The sequence below is a fragment of the Sphaerodactylus townsendi genome, linkage group LG02 (genome assembly GCF_021028975.2).
Source record: "Sphaerodactylus townsendi isolate TG3544 linkage group LG02, MPM_Stown_v2.3, whole genome shotgun sequence".
In the NCBI taxonomy this organism is placed as follows: Eukaryota; Metazoa; Chordata; class Lepidosauria; order Squamata; family Sphaerodactylidae; genus Sphaerodactylus; species Sphaerodactylus townsendi.
Window position 1 is genome coordinate 57,506,816 of NC_059426.1, and position 24,894 is coordinate 57,531,709.

General features: G+C 41.4%; 1 protein-coding gene across 3 annotated transcripts in view; it reads left to right on the forward strand.

The window, feature by feature from the left end:
- MYLK (myosin light chain kinase) overlaps positions 1–24,894 on the forward strand; it is a 231,470-nt gene that overhangs the window by 101,697 nt on the left and 104,879 nt on the right. For all 3 annotated transcript variants that reach the window (XM_048486332.1, XM_048486333.1, XM_048486331.1), the window contains exons 3-10: positions 1,668–1,875; positions 3,185–3,233; positions 7,878–8,043; positions 9,341–9,506; positions 11,277–11,313; positions 11,911–12,476; positions 14,860–15,063; positions 16,678–16,812. In XM_048486332.1, the coding sequence (XP_048342289.1) occupies positions 1,668–1,875; positions 3,185–3,233; positions 7,878–8,043; positions 9,341–9,506; positions 11,277–11,313; positions 11,911–12,476; positions 14,860–15,063; positions 16,678–16,812 (1,531 nt within the window). The remainder of the gene's footprint in view (positions 1–1,667; positions 1,876–3,184; positions 3,234–7,877; positions 8,044–9,340; positions 9,507–11,276; positions 11,314–11,910; positions 12,477–14,859; positions 15,064–16,677; positions 16,813–24,894) is intronic.

Consider the following 24,894-nt stretch of genomic DNA (forward strand, 5'->3'; position numbering starts at 1 on the left):
AGGGAGAGACCCAGCGTCGCCATGGATGACACCAGGTCCGCGGCCACCGTACATGAGGCGGTGTCGACATGGACGTTGAAGTCCCCCAAAACAATAAGCTTGGGGAACCGCAGCGCCCAGTCTGCCACCACCTCCAGCAGCCGCGGCAGGCTATCCCCTGGGGCGCTAGGCGTCCGGTACACCAGGAGGATAGCCAATCTCTCCAAAGCCAACCACTCCAAGCCGACACACTCCATGCCAGTGATCTCCGGGACAGGGATCGCCCTAAAAGGGATGGAATCACGGATGAACATTGCCACGCCACCCCCCCAGCCCCGTGTTCGTGATCGGTGGAGACACGCGAAACCTGGTGGTGCGACCTCGCCCAAGGCGACGGTCTCACCCTCTCGCACCCAGGTTTCGGTGATACAAGCCAGGTCCATCTGCTGAACTCCGAGAAAATCTCGGAGAACTGAGGTCTTATTATTTATGGACCTGGCATTGATCAACACCAAGGACGAAGCAGGGTACTTCTGAACCCAACCACCTTCGTCCCGCGGGATAGGTCGGAGGTCAGAAGGTGTGCGAGCATAGCCATATCTCACCCACCTTCTCTCATGCGGCCTCCGCCTACCGTCATACAAGCCCAGTCCCATCAAAACTGGGATCCCCAACCCCAAAAGGGGTGCCTCCATTCCCGCCGTTCCCTCTAAAACAACCCCGGCGAAAACTCTCCACTTTGGGTGGACTCGGCTCGCCACTAACTAACCTTCACCTAATCACTAATTCTTACATCAATTCCATTGATGACCTGTAAGAAGAGTTGGGTGAACATGTCTGCTGTAGTCAGGGTTCTTCTTTGCATGTAGTAGAAAAAAAAATGCAAGGAGAACCCAATGCAAAGCAAACAGCTGTGGGCCAGATGCAGGGCAGGTAGGGTATGCATAACCAACCTCAGTCTCAGATAAATGTGAATGTCTGAAATCTCCAATATACTAATAAGTGTTGATGAATCACATAGTGAATGCTAACATTCTGTATTTTGAATTTTCATGATACTCTCTTAGAAGGGGCAAATGTTATCAAGTTTTATACATTTACTGTGGGTAAAAAAAGATTATCCATTTTTGTCCTGGCAAGGAGCTCTGGGCAGCTGATTGAGTTCTCCACTACACAGCTTTGCCTTTATAACTGTGTGCTATGTTAGGCTGATGGAGAATGACTGACCCAAGATCACCATGAATGGCCCAAAATCATGTTTGAATAGAGACTGGAACCAAAATCCTAATCTAACACTCTATCCCTGTATTATTCTGTCCCTGTAGTTCCGTTGGTCTTTAAACACCACAGGATTTTGGCCTTTCATGCCGCAATATGTTGTAATAGTTTTGCCTTCTGAATCTACTGTTCAGAATTTCTCATTTTTGCCTTTAAAAACTTTTCAGCGGGCCAAAAAAGCTTTGTCTGGGTGGGTGCCTGGAACAGCATTTAACAGCATGATGTACCCAATGGCTTTTCTCCTTTTTTCCTTGGCTCCCACCAATTTGTATATATTTAACAGATACATCTTCAGAAAATACTTTCCACTGGCTTGCTTAAGTATCTTGCATTTCTTCCAGATAAAATCACTCACTGTGCTTCTTTCTCCATTCCTTTCCCACCTCCCTACCTCACCTTCTCTTTACTAGGTCAGAGGCAACCCAGAACCTCAAATCACATGGTACAAAAATGGACATCTCTTGATTGGAGGAGAGCGCTGGCTAATGGACCGCAGCGTTCGAGGGATTTTCAGTTTGGCGATCAAAGATGTGCAAGAGGATGACAGTGGTCCATATACATGTGAGGCCAAAAATGATGGGGGTGTTCGTCAAGTGACTGTGGAGTTAACAATGGAAGGTATGAGTGTGTATTGTTTGCTGATTACTTCACTCAGAGTGAAAATTAAGAGAGAATTAGGTACAATATTGTTTGAAAAGAGAGCAGTATTGGTTTTTATGCCAGGGATATCACTTGGTAGGAGAAACTCTGAATGTCCATGATGTTGCACCTGCCTAGGCAATTGCAATTTTAGTTGTGTGAAGGATAGTGGAACTGGGTGACGCTTTAACACCTTTTCCATATCTTAAATTACTTGGAACACATCTCCCCTTGTTTCTGCAGTGTAAACCAACCTGAATTTTGCTATGCAAATAATGCAGGCCCTTAATTACATTTCATTTGTGAAGTCTTCATTTAGATTAGGCATAATAAGAGTTTGCTTAGCACTTCAGAATGTTCAAGGAAGCACCTGCACTTATTTCTTGTTAGAATTGTTAGTATTTGCCTTGAATCCTGACTGTAGTAGGAGAAAGGCACTCTAAATGAATAATAGCAGCCTCATATTGCAGTCATAGAGACTGACACAGATAAGTTTGACTAAGGTATCCTAGTTATTTCATGGCAGAGGGACATCCTGTTTCATTGCCAAAACACTAAGCTGCTGTGCTCTTGTTTACATAAGAAGGCATGATTACGTGCAGATACTCAATGTTTTTTGAAGCTTTGTAGACTGGCCCTTTCCCACTGTGGGTTTGTTCTGCAGAGAACTTTGTATCAACCCTATAAACTTGCAAGTAGGCCTACACGTGTCCAGTAGATGGTGCTAAACTTATACTGTATGATGCGGATCAGGTGTACGGTTGTTTCTGGTTATAGTATAAAGCAGACTGTCAAGTCTTTGGATAGAAAACATATGACCGTAGGGAGATAAATGCAGGGAGGTGATTAGAATGCAAAATAAGCTTTATCTTTGAATATCTTGTGCGGAATATTTAGAAATCCCAAAGGACATGATGGCAATTTTCTTAAAGCAGTGTTTCCTCTCCTTCTATGACTCACATATGACAGAATTTAATGAGCCCAGTATTCTGTGGCTTCTCAGTACTGTTTAGTGGCAAACAAAGCTAAAGATAAACTGTGTATGATGGTAATCTGAAGGATAAGGGGTCAGTGTGAAAGCAATATGTAAGTGTAAGACAAAAACAAGCATATCTTGTCTGTCTGCCTATTTCCTGTTGTGGAAAAGCTGCTAAAATTGGAGGAATAGAAGACTTTAAACTTTGCTGATATAGCATGAAGGATAAATGCCAAGCACCTTGTTGTTTCGATAGGTTGAAAGTGTTGTGTTGATACGTTTTATAACTAGCTTTTTGTTTTCTGTGTGCAGAAAATGTTCTGAAGAAGTACAGCCTGCCTTTTGCTGCCAAGAGTTCTGGGTGAGAATTCTGTTTTTTTGCACATTTATAGAATAGTAATCTGTCCACAGCTTTTTGGAATATGACCAGTTTTTGAAAGGTCCCCACCCTGTCCCCACCAACAAAACAAACAGTTGTAGTAGTGCACTGCCGACCCAGCAGTACCGTAGTAGAACGTTGGGACGCCAACGGACCTGCGGCCTTGCCGGTCGCATCGCACCCCCACTCCTCATCCCCCCATGAGTCACGGGTCGTGAACTGTCTGGCTCAATCACCGGGCGCAGGGACAATGGTCTTGCCCCCCAGGTGAGGATTAGGCTCAGACGCGTACGCTCTTCTCCGCACGTAGCCAGATGAGATCATGCATCACCTGATGATCTCCCGACCTCCCGCTCTCCCGGAACTCCCCCCAGTCCTCCCTCCTACACGCCCCCGATAGAGTAACAATAAAAGGTGCCAGGAACCGGCAGGCGGGAGACTCGCTAGGAGCACGGACCTCCGGTCTCCCGCTGCTGGCGATCTCCACCAGATGTTATCTCCGCGTCTCGTCTCGTTCTTACGCTGACCGCGTGGGTCGACTACAAACAGTGGTATTGGTTGCTATCTTTAAAAAAACATTATTTCCCATAATGTCTGAATGCAGGCTTAATGTGCATTTTACTGGTCTCTTAAAAGCCACTAAACTACAGGGCATGTCTTTCCCACTCCCCTTTCCAGTTTGCTAGTCTTACACACTCCCAATTCAGTGGAAATTACTGGTTATATTATGAGTCAACTATTCAGTTAAAACAAAAAATCAAATCAAAGGAAGTCTAAATAGGGGTGTTGTGTGGTTTCCGGGCTGTATGACCGTGCTCTAGTAGCAATTTCTCCTGATGCTTTGCCTGCATCTGTGGCTGGCATCCTCAGAGGATCATGAAGTTGCCAACCATAGATGCAGGTGAAACATCAGGAGAAAATGCTACTAGAACACTGCCATACAGTCCGGAAATCACACAACACCCCAGTGATTCTGGCTGTGAAAATCTTCAACAATACAAAGTCTAAATATTTGTGTTCCAGTTTGTTATTTCTGAGTATTTTAGTCACATATCTGCATCTTCATCATGACCTTACTTTATTCAGAATGATCAAGTTACCCTTGTATAGTAGTTTTGTATCACTGTGACTAGTCCTTGAGCTGAGGCTATATGTGGTTTCTCACTTCTTAGTGTCCTGATATGTTGCAGAAGCAGAAAAAGATGGGCACAGCTTGTTTGCTAATGGGTAAGCTGTTGTACAAAATGCACATGGCCCCCAAATGTCTTGGTTTGCCTGAAACTCACAGCTTGAAATCCACCACCATTTCTGATATCCTGGATTCCTGCACTGCTCCAGTGATGTTTGCTGTTGTGATATTGGCCAACATGAATTTGCATGGATTGAATCATACAATAGTATTGTCTCATACATGGGGCTTTTGGTGGCTGAAAGTAGCTTGTTTTTTGAGTTTTACCAGTGTGAGCAAAGATGGGTCACATTTATTTACTTAAAACAATTCTGTGCTCCCTCTCCATGCGATTCAGTTTCTCCAAGGTAATAAACATTAAAAAACATTTAAAATACAAACATATATAAAATATTTTAAACAAGAAACATATAAACTGATAAAAACCCAGATACATGGAGTATAGCTAATAAGAGTGAACAAATGATAGAACAAAAGTATTTACCTGCTCTTGGAAAACAGCTATAAAGGGAAGTAGACAACCCTCCCTGGGGAACAAGTTCCAAATTGTTTCCCAGACTCAACCATAAAAGGTGGTCCAGGCGAGTTAACAGGGTTGCACTCCCCCATCCATATTCTGGCACAAGTTCATTAGGGACCAATTCTATAACCAACCCTAAAGCTGGTTTGGTCTGGATCCAAGCTTTATTTAAGGAATCCCTGAACCCTGAAAAATATTATTTGAAGATGTTAGCGTAACTGTCATGCATGCAGCAGCACTTTCAGACTTAGGAAGTAGATTGGCCAGTTCTCAATATTCCTGGCCCACATCTGAGAATTGCAGACATTCTAAATCTTGGAGAAATGTTTAAAACATAATGGTGCAAAAACAAGCCCCAGTCCCCAGTGTGATCTACCCTACTTCTGTAACTCCTAAGAGGTTTGGAATAAGTGGCAGTAAGCTGGCAAAGTTACTACTTACATTTTACCAATCTGCTAGAAACGGATTCCTAAATATAACATGTTAACTATGTCGGCAGAGGTAATTTAACGCAATGGTAGAACTCGTGGCAAGGAGAGAGTGGTGTAGTCTTCTTGCACACAACAGGAACCTTCTTCACTCATGGAAATAAACACTCTTCTGACATGTTCTTCTTTCCATAGGAAGGCCTTTACTTAATAAGTTGCAAGAACATACAAGACTACCACTATAAACTAATCTAACTATACAGAACATTTCAAATCTATATACAGCACACAGCTTTCTTTACGCATATAGCTTACTTTACAGACAGCTCATTACAGAAGAACAATATGCAGAGTAGGAGGTTACATATAAAGGTTCCCAACTGGAGCTTAGACTCAGTCTCATACATTGGATACATTATCCTGCCTCAGCAACAAGCCCCCGATTGGTCCATAACTTTCCACCAATCTCTTCAAAGGTCTACGCTTGTTACTTTTTACTGAAGCCTAACTGTCACTTGAACTTTACATAACCTTTAACTTTATGATGCTTTCTGCTGGACTGAGAAGCTGAACATATATTCATCCATTTTGTTTCTGTCAGCCATTTTACAAATCCTGACAAGCTAAACCACAGAATGATAAATTTATGACTGAAATTTTGAAATTCCAATAGAAATTCAGTACATCATAACCTGACATGTGATCTGTTTGTGGATGTATCGGTTAAATTTATGCTGAAAGTATACCCATAAATTATGTTGTTATAGAATATTTCCAGCATGGTTCTAAGTGCAAGTGGAATGACCCATCTCTGCTCTTACTGATTTTGTTTTATTAAATGTTTGTGCCTGTTTTGCCTTATTTGGAATATTTACTGAAAAGAGCAGCACCTAAAAGAAGAAAATCCATGCATCTGCATGGATTAAAATCCTAATTTTGCTGCTTTCATCTTATGCAAATGACCAATCAAAATGGGTAGAATATGAATACTAAAAACAAGCAATAAACATTTGTTTGACATTAGCTAAATAGTTGTCCTACACATTTTCAAAGTAAATTCTTCATTTTCTACAGAGTTGTCATACTTGGTCCCTATTCTGAGGTGTAGTGTTAAGAGCAGGTAGACTCTAAGATGGAAAACTGGGTTTAATTCCCCACTCTTCCACATGAACCGTGTAGTCTTATGTGGTAAACCAGATTTGTTTCCTCACTCCTACATACCTGCTGGGTGACCTTGGGCTACTCATAGTTTGTTCAGAACTCACTCAGCCCCACTTACCTCACAAGGTGTCTGTTGTGAGGAAAGGAAGGGAAAAGAGTTTGGCTCATTCCACACATGCAGAATAATGCACTTTCAAACTGCTTTCAATGCTCTTTGAAGCTGTGCAGAATGGCAAAATCCACTTGCAAACAGTTGTGAAAGTGGTTTGAAAACGCATTATTTTGCGTGTGCGGAAGGGGCCTTTGTAAGCCCCTTTGAGTCTCCTTAGAAAAGAGAAAAAGGGGGGGGGTATCAATGCAAACTCTTTTTTTCTTTGCTAACCTCTTTTGTATTTAGGGTCTAGGGATATCTAAAATGCTTCAATATCAGATAAACACAAGTGCTATTGGTATAACATAGGCTCCTTCCACACATGCAGAATAATGCACTTTCAGTGCACTTTTAATGCACTTTGAAGCTGTGCAGAATAGCAAAATCCACTTTCAAACAATTATGGAAGTGGGTTGAAAGTGCATTATTCTGCATGTGCGGAAGGGGTCTTGGCATAAATAAGTCCGCATGATTATAGAGAAAACTCAGGTCGTTGATAGTGATTTCATGGTGTCATGGAATGATTTTGGGAAATATATATATATTATTTGCCATAATTTAAGCTGTTTAGTTCTACACATGATTCACCAGAGCTGTCAAAGAGCATGCTTTTGTGTTTGTGTTGTGTGTAGTTTGAATGAAAATATCTATAAAATCCTTATTTAATTCTCCCAGAGGCCTGTGGCAGTAATCTTCATAGGCTCATCTTCCCTGAATTCCCTCAATCGGGGAGAGTCCTCAAATATGCTATGAAAATGTTATGACATTTTTACAGCATTTTGTCCCACTAGCATAATTTTGTTGTATTTTTATGTAAAAATAAATAAAATACATGTTGTGGACAGGCTGACTACAACTCATGTGTAAAATGTGGCTCACATTCCTTTGAAACACTCTTATCTGGTGGCTGAGGAAAGATTGGACCAGGGCTTCCTTATATTTTCAAAATACATGTTCCAAATATTATACTGGTGCACCTTTCAGACTTGTATTCACTGCATCTTTGTACCCTGGTACAAAAATGGAAGAATAAGTTCATAAAGGTGCACTGTATTGTCTGCCACCTTGTTTGTTTTAGTAAAATGAAAACAGTTTTTAAACAAAGAATGGTTCAGGTGGTGATGTTGTTTAAAAATTGTATATTATTAATCACTGGCAATGCTTGTTTCCTGTTCAGTGGCAGACTTTCTGTTCCTCCTGTGGAGCAACGGCCCAGCATCTGGGGCGAATGCCCCCCCAAGTTTGCTACAAAACCTAATCGTGTCACTGTACGAGAGGGACAGACTGGTAAATTCTCCTGTAAGATAACAGGGCGGCCTCAGCCTCATGTTACTTGGTCCAAGGTATGGTTGCCTGTGAAGCTGTTCTTGTTCTCCGCTAAAACAAATTACATTCAACATTTCTTTATGCATTGCTCTTTTATTTAAAATTTTTGACTCGACATGGGAAAATTGGCATTATTAATATAGATATCAGTGATACGTTTGATAAGCCATTCCATTAAAAATGTTCTAATTAGGATATAGTAGACAAGAAGGTGGAAAGGTAGAGATCCATATCTTGCATATGATGGTAAGACGAACCAAAAACTCAGAACTGACATGTACAATAAAGCCAAACCAGCTTAACTCTTAGAAGTGTCAACTGAAACCACAGCCCAAATGCCAAAATGGAATAGACGCTCACAAAAATCAGATATGTCTTGATTGGCTGGAAAAACAGGACGTTTAATGATGTCTGGTTACATGTTTGGAGGATCTGCATCCAAACTGAAATGTTTGAATAAGAAACAAATATCTTCTAAGTTTAAAAATAACAATCTCAGCCTGTCTTGGTCCTGTCTTGGTCAACATGCAGAAAGAGCATGGTTTTGCCCCATGGGTGGCAATTCACATAACTCCTAGTACATCTTCTTTATCAGGAAGGGAGACTGGAAGAAAGTATTACATAGTGTGAGAGCCTCTAACACCTCTAGTATGAGAGCATCTAATACATACTGAAATTCAGTTATATAATTTTGCTTAATTTAAATCACTCATGGCCAAAGAATTTGCTTTATACTGTCATGTAATTCAGAAATTATTTTGCAAGTGATGGGGAGCCGATGAACTGTGAGCACAACAGGAGGTCTTAAATCACTTCAAGAGTTCTTAAAAATGGCTTTAATAGGTAAGAGTCATCCCCTGTGCAAGCACAGGGTCATTAGTGACCCATGGGTTTTATCACATCTTGACATTTACCTGGCAAAATATGTTTAAGGGGTGATTTGCCATTGCCTTCCCCAGTTGCATACATTTTACCTCCAGGAAGTTGGGAATTCATTTTACTGACCTTACAGGGATGGGAGGCTGATTCATCCTTGAGCTGGCTCCTTGAAACTGGCTTCAATCAGGATCAAATTCAGGTTGTAAGCAGAGCATTGACTGCAATATGGCAGCTTACCACAAGCCTCTCTAAAAATTGCTTAAGGGTTCAGAATGATAGATTAATTAGTCTTGCTTTATGTCGAGATAACTTGAAATATCCATATTCTGAGGGCATCTAACTGAAATAAATTGTGTAAAGCAGATAAAATAATGAAGGTAAGAAACTAATGGAGATTTTTCCAATAAACTTATACATTTTTGTTATTGTGTGCAGGGTGATTGTCAGGTGCAGCAGAATGATCATTTCAACATGTATGTGAAAGGAGGCATTCAGTTTTTAGAGATCCAGAATGTTCAGCTGACTGATGCTGGAATTTATACTTGCACTGTGATGAATAGCGCTGGGAAGGCTTCTGTGTCTACAGAGCTGATGGTTCAAGGTATGGTTAAAACAGGCAGAAAAGGGAAAGAATGCAGGTGTGCCAGCTAAACGTTTTCCAAGAGCTGAGCCAATCCCTTCTCATCAACCCTCAAATTAAGAGGTCAGATGGAACTTAGAGGCTTCTGTCAGTTCTCTCTGTGGAAGGCATGGAGTGTAAAATAAATATTCTGGTCACTTATTGATACCAAAAAGCACACATGCCTAGAATGTACAAATACATTTCTGGATCTCAAGCACAAGTTGTGTGAAATGGTAGAATGATCAGGTAATAAGTGATCTAAAAGACTGACCTTGATGGTCCAATGGTCTGATTCAGTATAAGGGGACTTCATGTATTCATGTGTGTTCACATGAAATATTCTGAAATATCCACCATGATTTTTGGGGGATAGGGAGTGGGATATATAGTATCACCTTTTCTTTTAAAGCTCTCTTAACACTTTTCACAAAATAAGGAACAGAATGAAGAATTAAATTGAATGAAGTACTAAATGCAAGGGAGATGGGGATGAAAGCACCAGAATATTGCAACCATAAAAGGCCTTGATTTCATTTGAGATGGCATGCCTGTGTTTTTCAAATACAGTCAAAAGCAAGTAAGCAATACATAGCCACAGGGAATAAGTTAGCTACCAAGTTAAGTGCAGTACATAGTTCCAAAGGAACAGTGCCGTAATGGAGCATAAAGCAGCACCAGCATGTTTAAAATGACATGTTTTCTCTCAGTGACCGTGCTTAACTTCATTACATGGACAGCCTTAGGGCACACAGAGGAACTAAGGTGATCTTTTTATTTTTTGTTTTTTGTTGATCATTTCCTACTGAAGAAAATATGTAATGTGCAATTTTCATACATTTTTGTTCAGGACTGAGGCAACAGTCAGTAAACATAGTCCTGCATTTGGACCCTTTTTGCTAAATTGGCAGAGGCCCAAATGGGACAGGAAGCACCCTCTGTGCCCTGCCCGTACCCGCCTGCATGTTCTGGGGACACTCGTTTCTCAGTGTCCAAAAGCCTTTATAATACAGTTTCTCATATCTCTTTTCTTTAACCCTTTTGAGACCAGCTGGGGGTTGTCAACTGGCCAAACCCAGACCAGTGTGAACTCTGCCAGGTGTGATACTCACTGATGGCTGCTGAGGAAATAGTGAGGTAGGGGGAAATGAGAAACCTCATGCAAGTACTTGAGGGTTCCCACTTGTTAAACCGATTGTAACCTGCCTTGTAATCCCACAAACAATCACACTTCTCCAAATTATGAAAACAGCACTCTTCACACAATATTTTTGTTGTTGCTTTTGAAGCTATGTAAATTAAATGACTTGTAGAAAACTTCAGTGAAAGTACAATATGTGAATCTAGCATTATTAACTCTATATCATGGAAATATTTCATTATTTTGACCCTTTATGGTAGAGCGTATTATGATTCAAAAGAAATCTGGCATGACCCCATTAAAATGAACTTCTTTGAACTACTATCTTTTGTAGCTTCTCTTTTTAATCCACGGAAATATCCCATTATTTTTTAGTCTTCTTTTGGCCCTTCCCCTCCCATATCAAGAAAAAAACTCTGTTACTGTCTCATCACTGGGGTAGGTACTCAAGGCCGAATGAAACTGTTCTGCTGACACAGAAATAGGTGAATTTAACGTGGGGCATGCTGAGAATTCATCCACTGCTATTCGGTTTTTTAAAAATTCACCTTGACCGAATGCTTTGCCAATTCTTCCAATAGTCTTTTTAATCTAATGTTTAATTATTTCAGGTTCTGATAAGAGAGAGGTGTGCGCTCATCCTCCGTGGTATGTTTCTTCAACTCTCCTCTTTCATTTTGATTTTCACCCTTTAAAAATAAATCTCTTGAAACTTCAGCGATATTCTGCATGTCAACAAGTTAGTATATTCTGTACATGTTCAATAAGGTTATGGAAAAAGGGTTTCTAGAGGGGTTCCTGCTGCCCAAGAATGTTTCATTAGTTAGAACAAGGTCACTCTGGTATGCTGCTTGATCTTGTGATGTATATGAAGAGTTTGCTTGAAGCACAAGGGCATGTTGGGTGAAATTTATTCTGATTGGCTTTTTTGCCATATGTTGTAATGTACTTGCATATAATGGATGGACAAATTCGTAGGGTCAGTTTGCTGGCCATGTGATATTAAGATGCATTTTGGTAAACTCCATATGCTCCTCCTGCCCAACTTCCCAAATTGATCTTGTTAAGGAATTTGAAGTGACCTTTAAAAAGGGTGGTGGTAGAAATGAATATATTAGATGTTACAGTGCCATTGGTCATGCTTAAAATTGAATTTTTGAAATATATCAACAATTTTGAAAAAAAAAGTTCACACTTGTTGCTAAGAAATCCAGTTCTTATTTCTTTTTACCTTCCTTGTTTTAGTACCTCAACAGAATTAACTGTTACAACCAAAGCTGCTGAAACATCACCATTCAGGAAGGCCACTAGCAATGGAATTGCTAAAGAACTCAAGTCCACTGCCACAGCACTCTTGCTTGAATCCAAAGACACAGCAGCTATGAAGAAGGAGACTTTCCTCATTTCATCCAAAGAAACCAAACAGAGTAGTTCAGAGCAGACAAGGGAATTCAATGTACAGCCACCCAAAGAAGAAAGCCGGGGCTATCGGGTTCTGCAGAAAACATCAAGCACCATAACCCTTCAACCTATAAAAGTATCAGCAGGACCAAAGCCAAGATCAAACATAACTTCCTTGAGATGGGATGAAGATGGGAAAGGACCGAAGCAGTCTGGGACAACTGATTGGCAAGCACCTCCCACAGCGAGGCTGTTTAATTTGAGGACTAAGGAGCCTGAAGACCATGTTGAATTAAAGAAAAAAACAGCAGATATAAAGAAGGAGTCTCGGGGATTCCCTCCCCAATTTGAGAGTCACCCAGAAAGTCAAGAAATACTAGAAGGAGAAGATGTTACACTCAAATGCAAAGGTAAGTTGATGAAAGTTGAAAAAGCTCATTGATTAGACCTGGTTTACACCATGCAAAATGAGGAAATGGAGCAGACTTCATACTAGAGGTTGTGGAGGAAACCATGTTTTTATAATCTTCTAACTGAACCAAACACCTCCTTGTAAGTCAGGCCGGCAGGTACCAGTGTGGTCTATATTCTCCTTGTCTCCCTGTAACAAAAAAGTCCTTCCCTCATCCTTTTAGAGGACCTACACTAAGTAATTTTAAAGGGTTTTCCTGTGCAAAACTTCAGAGTTCTCCAGGATTTAATTAAATGTGATGAATGACCTTTAATTCTGATAATACAAAAGAGTAAAGGGGTTAAGTTTGGTTCTTTGAACTATTAACCAGCAAACCACAGAGAAGACCTGTAGAAACTTTTATTGAGATAAGAAAATAATATTTTTATTGGGCAAGACAGAAAAAAATATTGGCATAAAAATTAACCCTTCAATCACTGAAGATAACTGCTAAAATTATCAAAGTTCCTCCTAGCATTGCTTAGTCATACTATAGCAAGTAATAGTTTTAAGATCGGGCAATACCATGCTGCTTTGCCTCCCTCACTGCTTTGAGGGACTATCAAAAAGAGATTATACAAAAGATATTGCACCTAGTGTTCTTCTGTCTTTTGTCCAGAGAAATCTGATTTGCTTGTCACAAAAGTGCATATTTATAGAAAAATATTAATCTTAGCTTTCTCTAAATCTGTTTTATCATAATAATGTGGTTATTACCTAGATAACATTGGTTCACAACTAAATATGAGATAACCAACATAAGAGCAAGTAAGCCAATCAGCATGGAGTATGAGCTACAGCTGATATACCAAGATAAGAAGGCCAATCTCAACCCTTAACTTCTATTAGAAAGCAATTAATCTAATTTTTCTGTAACTATTTCGGTTAACTGTCCAAGATGAAAGCAACTTTAAGCAAATAAGTTCATCAACAGTTGAAAAGTGCTTGAATTCTGATTTAACTTGGAATCTCAGTACGAAAAGAGTAGTGATGTCATAAATACCACTATACCCCCTTTTCTCTTCCTCCTTAGTATGATTTCTGTCTATCTAGTATACTTTTATATCATACTACTTCAAAGGAACTAAAGTGGGAAATATGTTGTTATACCTTCTCTATAATATTTTTACAATAGCCATGTGAGTTGGGTTAGTGTGGCTGAGTGTTTAATTGGCTCAAGGTCAACTTCATAGGAGAATGGGGATTTGAATGTTGGTCTCCGAGATTCTTTTCTGGCACTAAACCACACTAGTGATCTAGGTTTTTTAATTACAAGGAGCAGAATGTGAGGACATAGTGGTATCTCACACAGTTCAGCTGAAAATATAGCACTAACTCTTTCACCTCATTCTTTTGTATGCTAGATCAAAGAGTTCAGTTGGTATTGGTGAAGGAGTAAGAAACAATATGTATTTAATGGTTAAGACTACCTGTGTTGTAGCTGATTAACTGCAATTCTGCATGTGTTTACTGAAGTTTCCTAGTTACTGTTAAGTAGAAATGCATAGGATTTCAGCCATATTCTTTAATGTCAAACTTAACGTAGCAAATATCTGATGATGTATAATGAGTCATGAGTAGTGGTTAAGAGTGGTGGACTCTGATCTGGAGAACCGGGTTGGATTCCCCACTTCTCCACATGAGAGGTGGACTCTTATCTGGTGAACCAGATTTATTTCCTCACTCTTACATTTCTCAAAACTCTCTCAGCCGCACCTACTTCACAAGGTGGCTGTTGTAGGGAGGGGAAGGGAAGGTAGAGAAAAGCAGGGTATAAAAAACAACTCTTCTTCTTAATAAAAATAGCACGTTAGCTTTCAGTGTTTGGAAAATCACCTTAATGTCTTCCTTTAAACCAAGAGTTACACTTAGATAATTTTAAGTAATTTTAAGCACTGAACTTTGATCCAATTAAAATATAAACAGAAGCCACGTTATAAATTTACAGTCCGAGATAAATTGGTTGTGCTATGGAATGTTTTCCATCAATACTCTTTCTTGCCTGTGCAACTTTCTAAATACATTTTCAAGGCAGTTGTTCTCCTAACAACATGGTCTTCTTTGATCTTGTCATGGCAGTTGTTGACAGTACAATTCTAAACAAGTCTACTCAGAATCCTACTCAAACTGTTCAATGAGGCCAACTCCCAGGCAACTGTTCTTAGGGTTGCACTGTTACTTTTCTTAACAGTGGGTGGCCCATGTGTTTGGTTCAGTTGTCTAAACCTGGATGGTTGTCTTCTTTTCAAAGGCAAAATCTCAGGAAATCTGATAATCAAGTAGTGAAACTATAATGAAGCGTTTGAGACTTCTTTCATAGTGTTCTATCTGTGACAAACTAGTTTCAGGGAAGGCCAAGGTAAATGTGGAATGGTTCAAAGATGGAGCCCAGGTGGAAGCAGGAGAGAGAGTTCAGATATATGAAGAAGATGGAATCCATTGTTTGTGCCTGAAAAACACTGTCTTGGAAAACAGTGGGTCCTACTGTTGCACAGCCTCAGATGTTAGAGGTCAGACATCAACCAGGTGGATGTTAACTGTAAAACGTAAGTATCTTATAGCTGCATAATTTGAACGGATGGTCTCTTGGAAATGTCGTTTGATGTATAATCAGAGAGTTCTGTAGATCTGAGAGAAAAAAAAATAGGCTTTCACCCTTATTGTGGAATATATGCATAGGCTCGTTTGGGGTTATAGCAAGATGTTGATTTTGGCCTGTCAGCAGTTTGAGGAGATAGACTGGCAGGGCCATCCTAAGCAGAGTTACATTATTCTAGTTCATGGGCTCAGAAAAATGTAACACTGCTTAGGATGCCATTTTGAGTGTGCCTTTATAATCATGTCACTCAGGCCTGATGTTTACATTGCAGCAACTTGTACAGAGCTGTTTGCATGTTATTTATGTTCTTTTCAATTTTTTCTGCCATATTTTGAACCTATCTATAGCGCCCCAATCTGAAAAATCAAAATCAGCAGGGTGGATCCAGCCTTCATTTCTGCTAGTGAGAAAGGGAGGCAGGAATCTCCTTTGACCACCAGAGGTCTATGCTGGCAATCATGGCTCCTGCATGGTCAAGAGTTGTATGGAATGGGAACTGAAGTAAAGGGGAGTTGAATGAATTTTGGGTGGAAAAGTTGACTGTATACAATTCATTCTGTCTGCTACATTTTTAGAATTTTCACAGTTTCTGCTTTCTTTATTTTATTTAAAAATGTACACCATGTTTGTGCCCAAACTGTTTGAGGCAATTAGACAAATACTTTTTTTCTCCGGTAAGATTTTGTAGTGGGCTCTATTCCCCACTGCTTCGCATGAAACCTGCTGGATTACCTTGGGTAGAAGAAACTAATTGTTAGCAGAGTTGCAGGTAATTCTCCTGATGAGAGTCCCCGAGTTAAGTTTGGGTCAGAAGGTCCAATTTTATAGGCACCCAGTTTTTCTCCCATTGGGGACCTATAAAATTGCATACCCTGTCCCAGTCTTCACCAAACCTGGGGATTCTTGTAAGGACAGTGATTTGCAGTCCCACTGAAAATGTGGTGCCTCTATTTTGAAAAACAATTTTAGGGGTCCCAAATTATCCTCCGTTGGAAAAAACTTTTTTTGGGTGCTCATAAAAGTGGAATCCCTGGCCCAATCTTCACCAAACTTGGGGGGTTTGTAAGGAAAGTCACTTACACCTATGCTGCAAATTTGGTGGCGAGTGTTCCCCAAAGAGCCCAACAAATGTTTCCCATAGGGTTTAGTAGACCCAATTTTTTAAGGTATTAAAAATGGCAGAAAACCCCCATATCAGTAAGGTGATTTGGCCTTTTTAAAAATAAAATTCCTGAAAAATTTCAGGTCTGTTAAACCCAAACTTGAAAAATGCTTAAAAATATTGCATATCTCAGGTCCCAGTATAGCACAACTTTCTTTACAAAAAGTTCCAGCCTAACGATGACCCAGCGTGATATTTTGTTAAGCAGGTGTTTACTCACAATAATAAAATGCTACTTGTTCTACAATGCCCATTTAAGAATCATGCTTCTTTATTCCTCTTTCACATTATTTCACAATACTATGCGAATGAATTTTATGTGCTGATACTGGTGTATTCCTGTGTTACTGGGGTTTGTTGGCACTGTATTCATGGTATATTTGTTGGTTTGGTTTGTAGGGCCTAAATTGAAGGAAATTGCTCCCCACTTTTCCAGCATATTGAAATCATGCAGCGTATGTGAAGGGCAAGATTTTGTGCTTCAGTGCTCAGTTGAAGGAACACCTGTGCCTCAGATAACTTGGCTCCTCAAAGGTAAGGCACATACATGGGGACTGCCAGGTTACAGTGTCAAATAAGATCTGTGATAATTGGACTTGAATCCCCACCCTGCCTTGGAAGCCCACCAGGTGATCTTGGGCTGCTTGCACACTCTCAGCCTGACCTATCTTCATCACATTGTTGTTGTGAGAATTAAGTGGAAGAGAGATGAATGATGCGAAAAGCTGCTTTGGATCTCTGATCACAGAAAAAAGCAGGATGCAAGTAAAATAATAATGAATATGCAGAAGGAGATGTTCCGTCACTCCAAGTGTGAAAACATCTGGTGCTGGTATATCACATGTACAAGATTGCCTCCTGTTCTTCCTGATTGTTCCTTTCACGTGTTTGCATATTCATTCCCCTTTTGTCCTTAAATAGAAGCAGCCAGTCTGGGGTAGGGGGTTAGAATGTCATGGAGACTCAGCTTCAAGTTCCTTCTCTGACTTGGTTGCTTTAGGACCATTCACTGCTCTTCATCTTAACCAGCATCACAGGGTTGTAAGGATAAAAAGTAGGAATGGAGTATGCTTGATTGATATCCCTGAGAGAATGGCATGATAAAAATGTAATTAATCATTCATCAAAAAAACTTCAGGCCATGTTCCCAGCATCTGGACTATCTGTGAGAAGTTTGGTAGAAAAAGTACAGAAGGCACTTACAGCCATCATCTACAAAGCACATTTTCTACAGGGCATTATCACTGTCCAGTGTTTGGAGTAACTCCAGATGGGCAGCCATTTGTTCGTAGGAATGAAAAAAAAACATGAGTCCAGGGAAACTTGGAGTGTAGTTAGTGAGTTCTTACATGCAATTCTAAATGTGGAGGAAAGATTGCATCTTTGCTGCAGTTCTGAGACATGTCCAGTAGGGGATGTTTGTGACAAAGCTGACTTGTGACTCCCTTGTTGGTCTTTCAGAGTGGGATGAATTGTGATATACAGACTTTAGGAAATATGATTTAAATTTTCTGTTGATTGGTACCGGTTACTAATTTGATTATTGGCAAAGATGAATCTGGCACTGTACGTTCTCATTTGTTTCCCCATCTCCTAAGTAAGCAGGATTGTAAACCTGTGCACACATGGAAGAAAGGTTTCTATTCATAGGAGCAGAGTTCCAAATATGTATTTGTTAGGGGTTTTGTGCAAGTTCTTTTAATTTGGGATTTTATGCTTTTCATTCATTTTTTTGTTCAGTTACTGTATTGCTAGTATGCTTCTTGCTACCAGGAGAGAGCACCTTTAGGATCCTGAAGGCTAAGCACCTCATGCCTGGTCTAAATATGCAGTCGTATAAACCTAAAGGTAGCTTCAGGCCACAGATAGGCAATAACTTTTTTAATGTCCCTCCTTGTTCAATCAAGTTAATGGCAATTAAAATCTAGCACATCATAGTAAAACTGAGCTAGAATTACTTATAGGGAGGTCCCACCCCCCGCCCCCCCCGACAAGCATTTTAAGAAATAATTTCCCACACTGAACCAATAGCATTGCTTGAAGGCCAAATGATGATAATTTTTCCAGATGTTTAGGGCAGAACAAAATATGGAAAAGACCAAAATGGACAGTGGAATACACTGCCTCAGAGTGTAGTGAAGTCTCCTTCTTTGGAGGTTTTTAAACAGAGGCTGGATGGCCATTTGTCAAGGGTGCTTTGCTTGTGTATTCCTGCATGGCAGAGGGTTGGACTTGATGGCCCTTGTGGTGTCTTCCAACTCTATGATTCTTTGAAAACCTTGGTGTTAAGGCACATGCAACTGATATAAGCTCCCAGGTTCAATTCTCAGCATCTCCAATTAAAATGATCTCCAGGAGTTGGGTTGAAGACCTTGAAGACCCAGATAGTTGATGCTACTGGGACTAGATAGACAACTAGTATGATTCGGTACAAGGCAACTTATTGTGTACACATGACAATAGCAGACTCATGCATTTAAGCATGGGCTGCCATCGGCATCTATAAAATGGAGACAATTACAAGTGGCAAGTGGGAGGTGATACTGAACTTTTATTTTCTCCTTGAATCTCCTTTCCCTTAGTTGCCTTTTCCTGACTGGTCTTAGTTCTAGATGATGAACCCATGCTTGAAGAGCTAGAGCCTGTCTTTATCATATATAGCTCTTATTTTGGAAGGCAAATACGTATCAGTTACTTGGTTTAGTGGATGAATTTGATATAATATTTAATGCTGATTACTGTTGGTAGAGGCTAGATCTTAGGGCCTAAGATGATGAACTTTGTGATAAATTACAAAATTTATCACAGGCAAGTGTCTACCTTAATTGGACATATTTCTATTGGTCAGTTACCAGACTCTGGTAAAGAATCTTTCACTACTGCTTAATGTAGCATTTTCTATAACTTTTCTGTACAAATTGGTATACAAAACAGAGGTGCATTCATGCATTTTGTTAAGCTCAGCTTCAAGATAACCATTGAAAAATTTAAAGCAGAAATTCTGAGAAAGCTTGCTCCAGAAGAGTTGCATTGAATTTGCATTCTTTGAAATATGTAGCTCTGCAAATAGTGAGTTGAGATTTGCAGATTTAAATATGTTGTAACATAATAAGACTGAGATTAAGCTAAATTGTCCCCTGTGCATTTTCTTATTATTCAGGAATGCTTGTAATATGAGGAAAAGATTGCGGTTTGGGTTCCACATCCTGTTTAGAATGCTATATTTAGTATGCACCGCTGATTCTCGGGAAACTTGATTAATAAGAGAACATAAATTGGTTACTGAGTTCTCAGTTGAGGAGCTCTTAAGTATATGATTTTAATGCCGTATTTTGGGGGTAATAAAATATGAATAGTACAGAACTTTGAAAGGAAAAGTGTCAAGCTGGATGGTGACTCTATACTGAATTGATCTTCTTTCTAGTACTGGACTGGCAGACAGAGGGGACTGATCCATTTTCCAAACAGTTCTGTGTTGTCCAACATGAATGAGTGACTAGTCTAGAGCAGGGGTAGGGAACCTGCGGCTCGAGAGCCGCATGCGGCTCTTCTGCCCTTGCACTGCGGCTCCACGAGCCGAGCTGCCGGCTTCATCCTTGCGCGCCCTGCAGGCAGCAGGGCGAGCGCACCAATCACCTGTGGCCGGCTGGGCCATACGCTTCCTCTCTCGCCCGCCCTGTTGGTGCGGGGCGGGCGCTTTCCCGGCGGCCGGCGAGGCCAAGTTGCCGGCTTCGTCCTTGCCTGCCCTGCAGGCAGCAGCGCGGGCGCACCAATTGCCTGCAGGCGGCTCGGCAGCGCCGCGGGCTTCCCTCTCGCCCGCCTTGTTCGAGCAGGGCGGGCGCTTTCCCAGTGGCCGGCAAGGCCAAGCCGCTGGCCCCATCCTTGCCCGCCCTACAGGCAGCAGGGCGGGTGCATCCATGCGCTTCTCAGAATGAGTAGAGTAAAAGGTTAAAAAGCCCAATATATACAGTGTTATCTTTATTTTAAATGTCAAAAATTATTTGCGGCTCCAAGTGTTTTCTTTTCCCGTGGAAAACGGCTCCAAATGGCTCTTTGAGTGTTAAAGGTTCCCTATCCCTGGTCTAGAGGCATTCATGGTTGTGATCATACTGTGTGGTGTGAGCATCACAACCCAATTGGTTACATGCATTAAATACATGAAAATGTTACCTTTTATTTTTAAAATAGCAAGCCTCTTACCTGCATGGTTGTGATGAGAATTGGGAGAATACATGACCTGACTCATTTCTAAGGGTTTCTTGGATCTAACAAGTAGTGAAGAAGGTGACTACCCAAAAAAAGAGACCTGCAGCTTATCTTTTATGAGTACCCTTGTTACTTGTAGATACATGAAGGTCCTGACATTATCTGAATTAGAATCTTTAATCCATGACACCATCATTTTGGCGATGCGTAATTCTGTACATTAAAGTGATGAATTCAAATGTGTTCACTTGCATGATATATTCCTTTAAGTGTTGTGGAGGTCTGGTCATAGAAGTCAAGATCACCTATTTAGCTTGCAATAAGGCAGTGGTATAGGTGGCTTGACATTCTGATTAGAAACATCTATTGACTTGGTTGATTGTCATGTTTCTGTTCTTAGAGTTTTTTTTTCCCCAACTGCCAGAAATATCACTCTGATTCTAAACACTGAGGCTTAGGCTGATTCCGCATGGGCCAAAAACAGTGGTGTGAAAACGGTATAAACCCTTTTACAACGTTTTAAACCCTTTTACAATGTTTTCACACCATTTTCACACTGCTGTTTTTGGCCCATACGGAATCAGCCCTAGTCTACCTATTTCTGTAAATTAGGAGATTCTAAATTGCCAGATCTCATGGCAGTCTTGTCATGAGATATTGTGGCCTGGTATGCTCTGGAGCCTTCTTCTTTGACCCTTGACTCCTCCCAATACTTTTGTTGAATGACCCATGTAGATTTACACTGCTAGGGGTTCCTCCTTGTGTGTTTATTGTTCAGCATACACAGAATTATGCAGTGAAGAGATCTAATGGGATGAAGGAAGCTGTGCCTTGCATAGCTGGCTTTAAAACCATTTAGGGCTTTAAATGTTAAAATGCAAACCTGAATGTCATTTGTAAGCCAGCAGGCAGAAGAGATGTTGAATAACAGAAGTGTGAGAAACATGTAACTGTGAAATAAACAACAGGGACATTGTGTATTATCTGCAAGGCATAAACATGTTGCTTCCATTCCCAATTACTAGAGCTTACGAGTAACTCTCATCTCTCTCACTTCTGATCATGATACATAACTGTTTATACATTACTTGAAAACAGACATGTGGATTATAAACTGTTGTTGAATGCCAGCATTTCTTCCAGCTTTTCAAGATATACCTTCTAGAACATGATTTTTCTTAAGGATCAAGTTGGCTCCTTGCAATATCCCTATGAATTCAAACAATCTGCTCCTCAGTGTCACGGAAGGATACATTGCAGAATAGGATAGCTGTCTGTAACCAAATAAAGAAGAAAGTCGCATTCCTAATCTACAGCAGTTAACTGCAGGCATGCTTAACAATGTTCATGGCAAAATGGCGTGCTTACACTGTATGGCTTTAGTAAGATGATACTGGTTGCTTGCTTTGGGGGTTGGAATTTTGAATTCAAATGCTTCCATATTGGGTAAGACTCTGATCCAGTGGTCTCCAGACTTGAAATAGACAGTTACTTAGTTTATAATGTAGATTCCATGGTGCAGAGATGGCATCTGCCAAGTGCCCTAGATTGTGCAAGTTAAGTTGAACCCCAGGTTTTACTCAGGAAAACAAGTAAAGGCATACAAATGCCTTACACCAAGAGGGACAGGGAATAAATGTTGCAGGGCTAATGCCCAAATAGATATTTCAGTACAAAGCCAGTTCTCATAGGGCTATGGGACAAAGCAGTGACGTAGGTATAGATTTTTTATGGGGTGGGCTCAGGGGGGTGGCCACGCCCCCACCCGCCTCTGGGGGCGTGGTCACACCTCCCAAAGCCCCGCCCCTGGCCTCAGTGCTTATAAAAGCAGCTTTCCGAGGCTGGGGATGGCAGACTCCCCTGCCCCCTTGCCCCGGCTGGGCTCCCAGCCGGCAGCTAGCAGTCCCTTCTGCCCTCCCTTCCAGGCAGAGGGGTAGCTAGGGAAAATGGAGCCCAGTACAAAATCTGAGTTTTGCGCATTCTCTTCCCACAATGGGTGGCCGCTGTGATGCTGGAATCCAGCCCCAAACAGCATAACTTTCAATGGTGTTTAAACTAGGTAGTTCAGATTCTTCTTTTAAATCCACCTCAAAGGGAGAATCTGGGGTCCCCAGTTAAAACAACATTGAAAGTGATGCTGTTTGGGGGTGGATTATCACCCACCCTGAAACAGCATCACTTTCAATGTTTAAACTGGGGACCTCACATTCTCCCTTTAAATCCATGTCGAAGGGGTTGGATTTAAAAGGAGAATCTGGGGAAATTTGGGGGGTGCCTGCTGTCAGGGGGTGCAATTGTTAAGCTAGCAGCCCCAAACTTTCAGGGTATCTTTAGAATACTTCCTGATGATTCCACCCAGTTTTGGTAAAGTTTGGTTCAGGGGGTCCAAAGTTATGGACCGTCAAAAGTGTAGCCCCCATCTTCTATTAGCTCCCATTGCAAACAATGGGGGATGGGGGCACCCCCTTTGGGAGTTCATAACTTTGGACCTGCTGAACCAAACCTCACAAAACCTGGGTGGTATCATCAGGAGAGTCTCCCAAAATATCCCTGAAATTTTGGTGCTGCTAGCCCAGGGGTAGGGAACCTGCGGCTCTCCAGATGTTCAGGAACTACAATTCCCATCAGCCCCTACCAGCATGGCCAATTGGCCATGCTGACAGAGGCTGATGGGAATTGTAGTTCCTGAACATCTGGAGAGCCGCAGGTTCCCTACCCCTGTGCTAGCCTAAAAGCTGTGCCCCCTACAGGTCAAAAACTGAAAAAAACACTAAAAATAAAAAATACAAATGGGGCAGAGCTTCGAACATGTAATGGGGGGTTGAACCCAGGGACCCCCTCCTTACCTAAGTCCTTGGGACAAAGGTAGATATGCAAAATTGAAGACTCTCAGCACTATAGTTTTTGGAGGTCATGTTCAGGATAAGAGGGATTGGATTCTGCAGACTTGCCAGGACTTAAGCCTAGTAGTAAATTGGGAAAAGTCCAGGCTATGGCCACCTCAGACAATAGATTTCATTGGTGCTGTCTTTAATTCCTGATAGTCCAAGGTTTTTCCTCCTCCTCACAGGGCTCATTCAGTTAGGCTTCCCACCCTCTCTTTTTGGAGATCCCATTGGCAGTTGGTTAGGGCCATTCAACACCTTCTGGAGTTGATGACCTCTACCATCTCAGTCATGGATACTGCACATTTGAGGATGTGGCCACTACAACTCTAGTTTGTAAGGCACTGTAATCCAGCTATCCATCCTCAACATATCCACATGTCTATCCTTAGGAAGATCATTTGATCCCTATGTTGGTGGGTTTACCTGCCTAACCGATCTCAGGGACAGCCTTTTGGTCACTGGTGCACAGATGTAGCAGTCAGAGGCACAGCAAGGGGGGAAAGCGCCCTGTGCACTGGTGCATCCCCTGCCCCTGTCCCGCCACGCCCCCACAGGGGCACGCACCTGGTGTATCGCGCGCCCCCCTTGGAGCTATGCCTGTGGTAGCAGTTACTACTGATGCCTGCTCCATTGGGTGGGGCACATTGTCATGACCTTTCAGTACAGGGCTTGTGGGATCATTTATATAATTCTACTCACATAAATGTTCTGGAATTACATGTGATCAGATTAGCCCTTATCTGCTTTGTAGATATCTTATGGTCAAGATGGGTGGTGGTTCAGTGAGACATCACCAGTCTACTATGCAAACAAGCAAGGTGACACAGGTTCAGTTTCTCTGTACTGAGAAGCACTGGCCACTTGGGGGGGTGCCCTGTGCAATCACATCTCACTTAGAGCGATTCACACCGCAGGACAGCAGAACACACTGGCAGACAGGCTTAGCAGAGTTCACCTGACAAGGACAAACACCTGATTCCCATATGCCAACAATGGGGGCTTCTAGTTGTACAGCAAAAGCCAAGTTGGTCTGCTCCCTGGTGGGGAGAGAGCTAGGGTCCCTGTCCAGTGCCTTCCAGATATGCAGGAGTGGCTGCCTTGTTCATGCCTTTCCACCCTTCTCTCTCATACCCAGGGTGCAGGAATGTTGATGGTAAACAACTTGAACCGCATCCTTATCATGTTATACTTGCCTAGACAGATATGGTTTTCAGAACTGGTGAACAGAGCAGAACAAGAGATAATTTGCCTCTCACGGGTGGATGACCCATTAGTGTGGGATAGGGTATACTATTATGATGTGACCCATTTACACTTGAGGGCATGGCGCATACTGCCACAGGAATAGGCCTATTGAAAAGGGCTCGGGAGGTCCTCACCCGAGCCAGGAAATCTTCAACTTGGTATTCCTGTGGTTGGAAGTGGGTTAAATTTGAAATGAGAGCTCAGGAAGAGGATCTTCAATCCTTCTCCTGCCCACTTCCCAGAGTCCTTTAAAGACTATTTTTCTTTTTGTAATGTA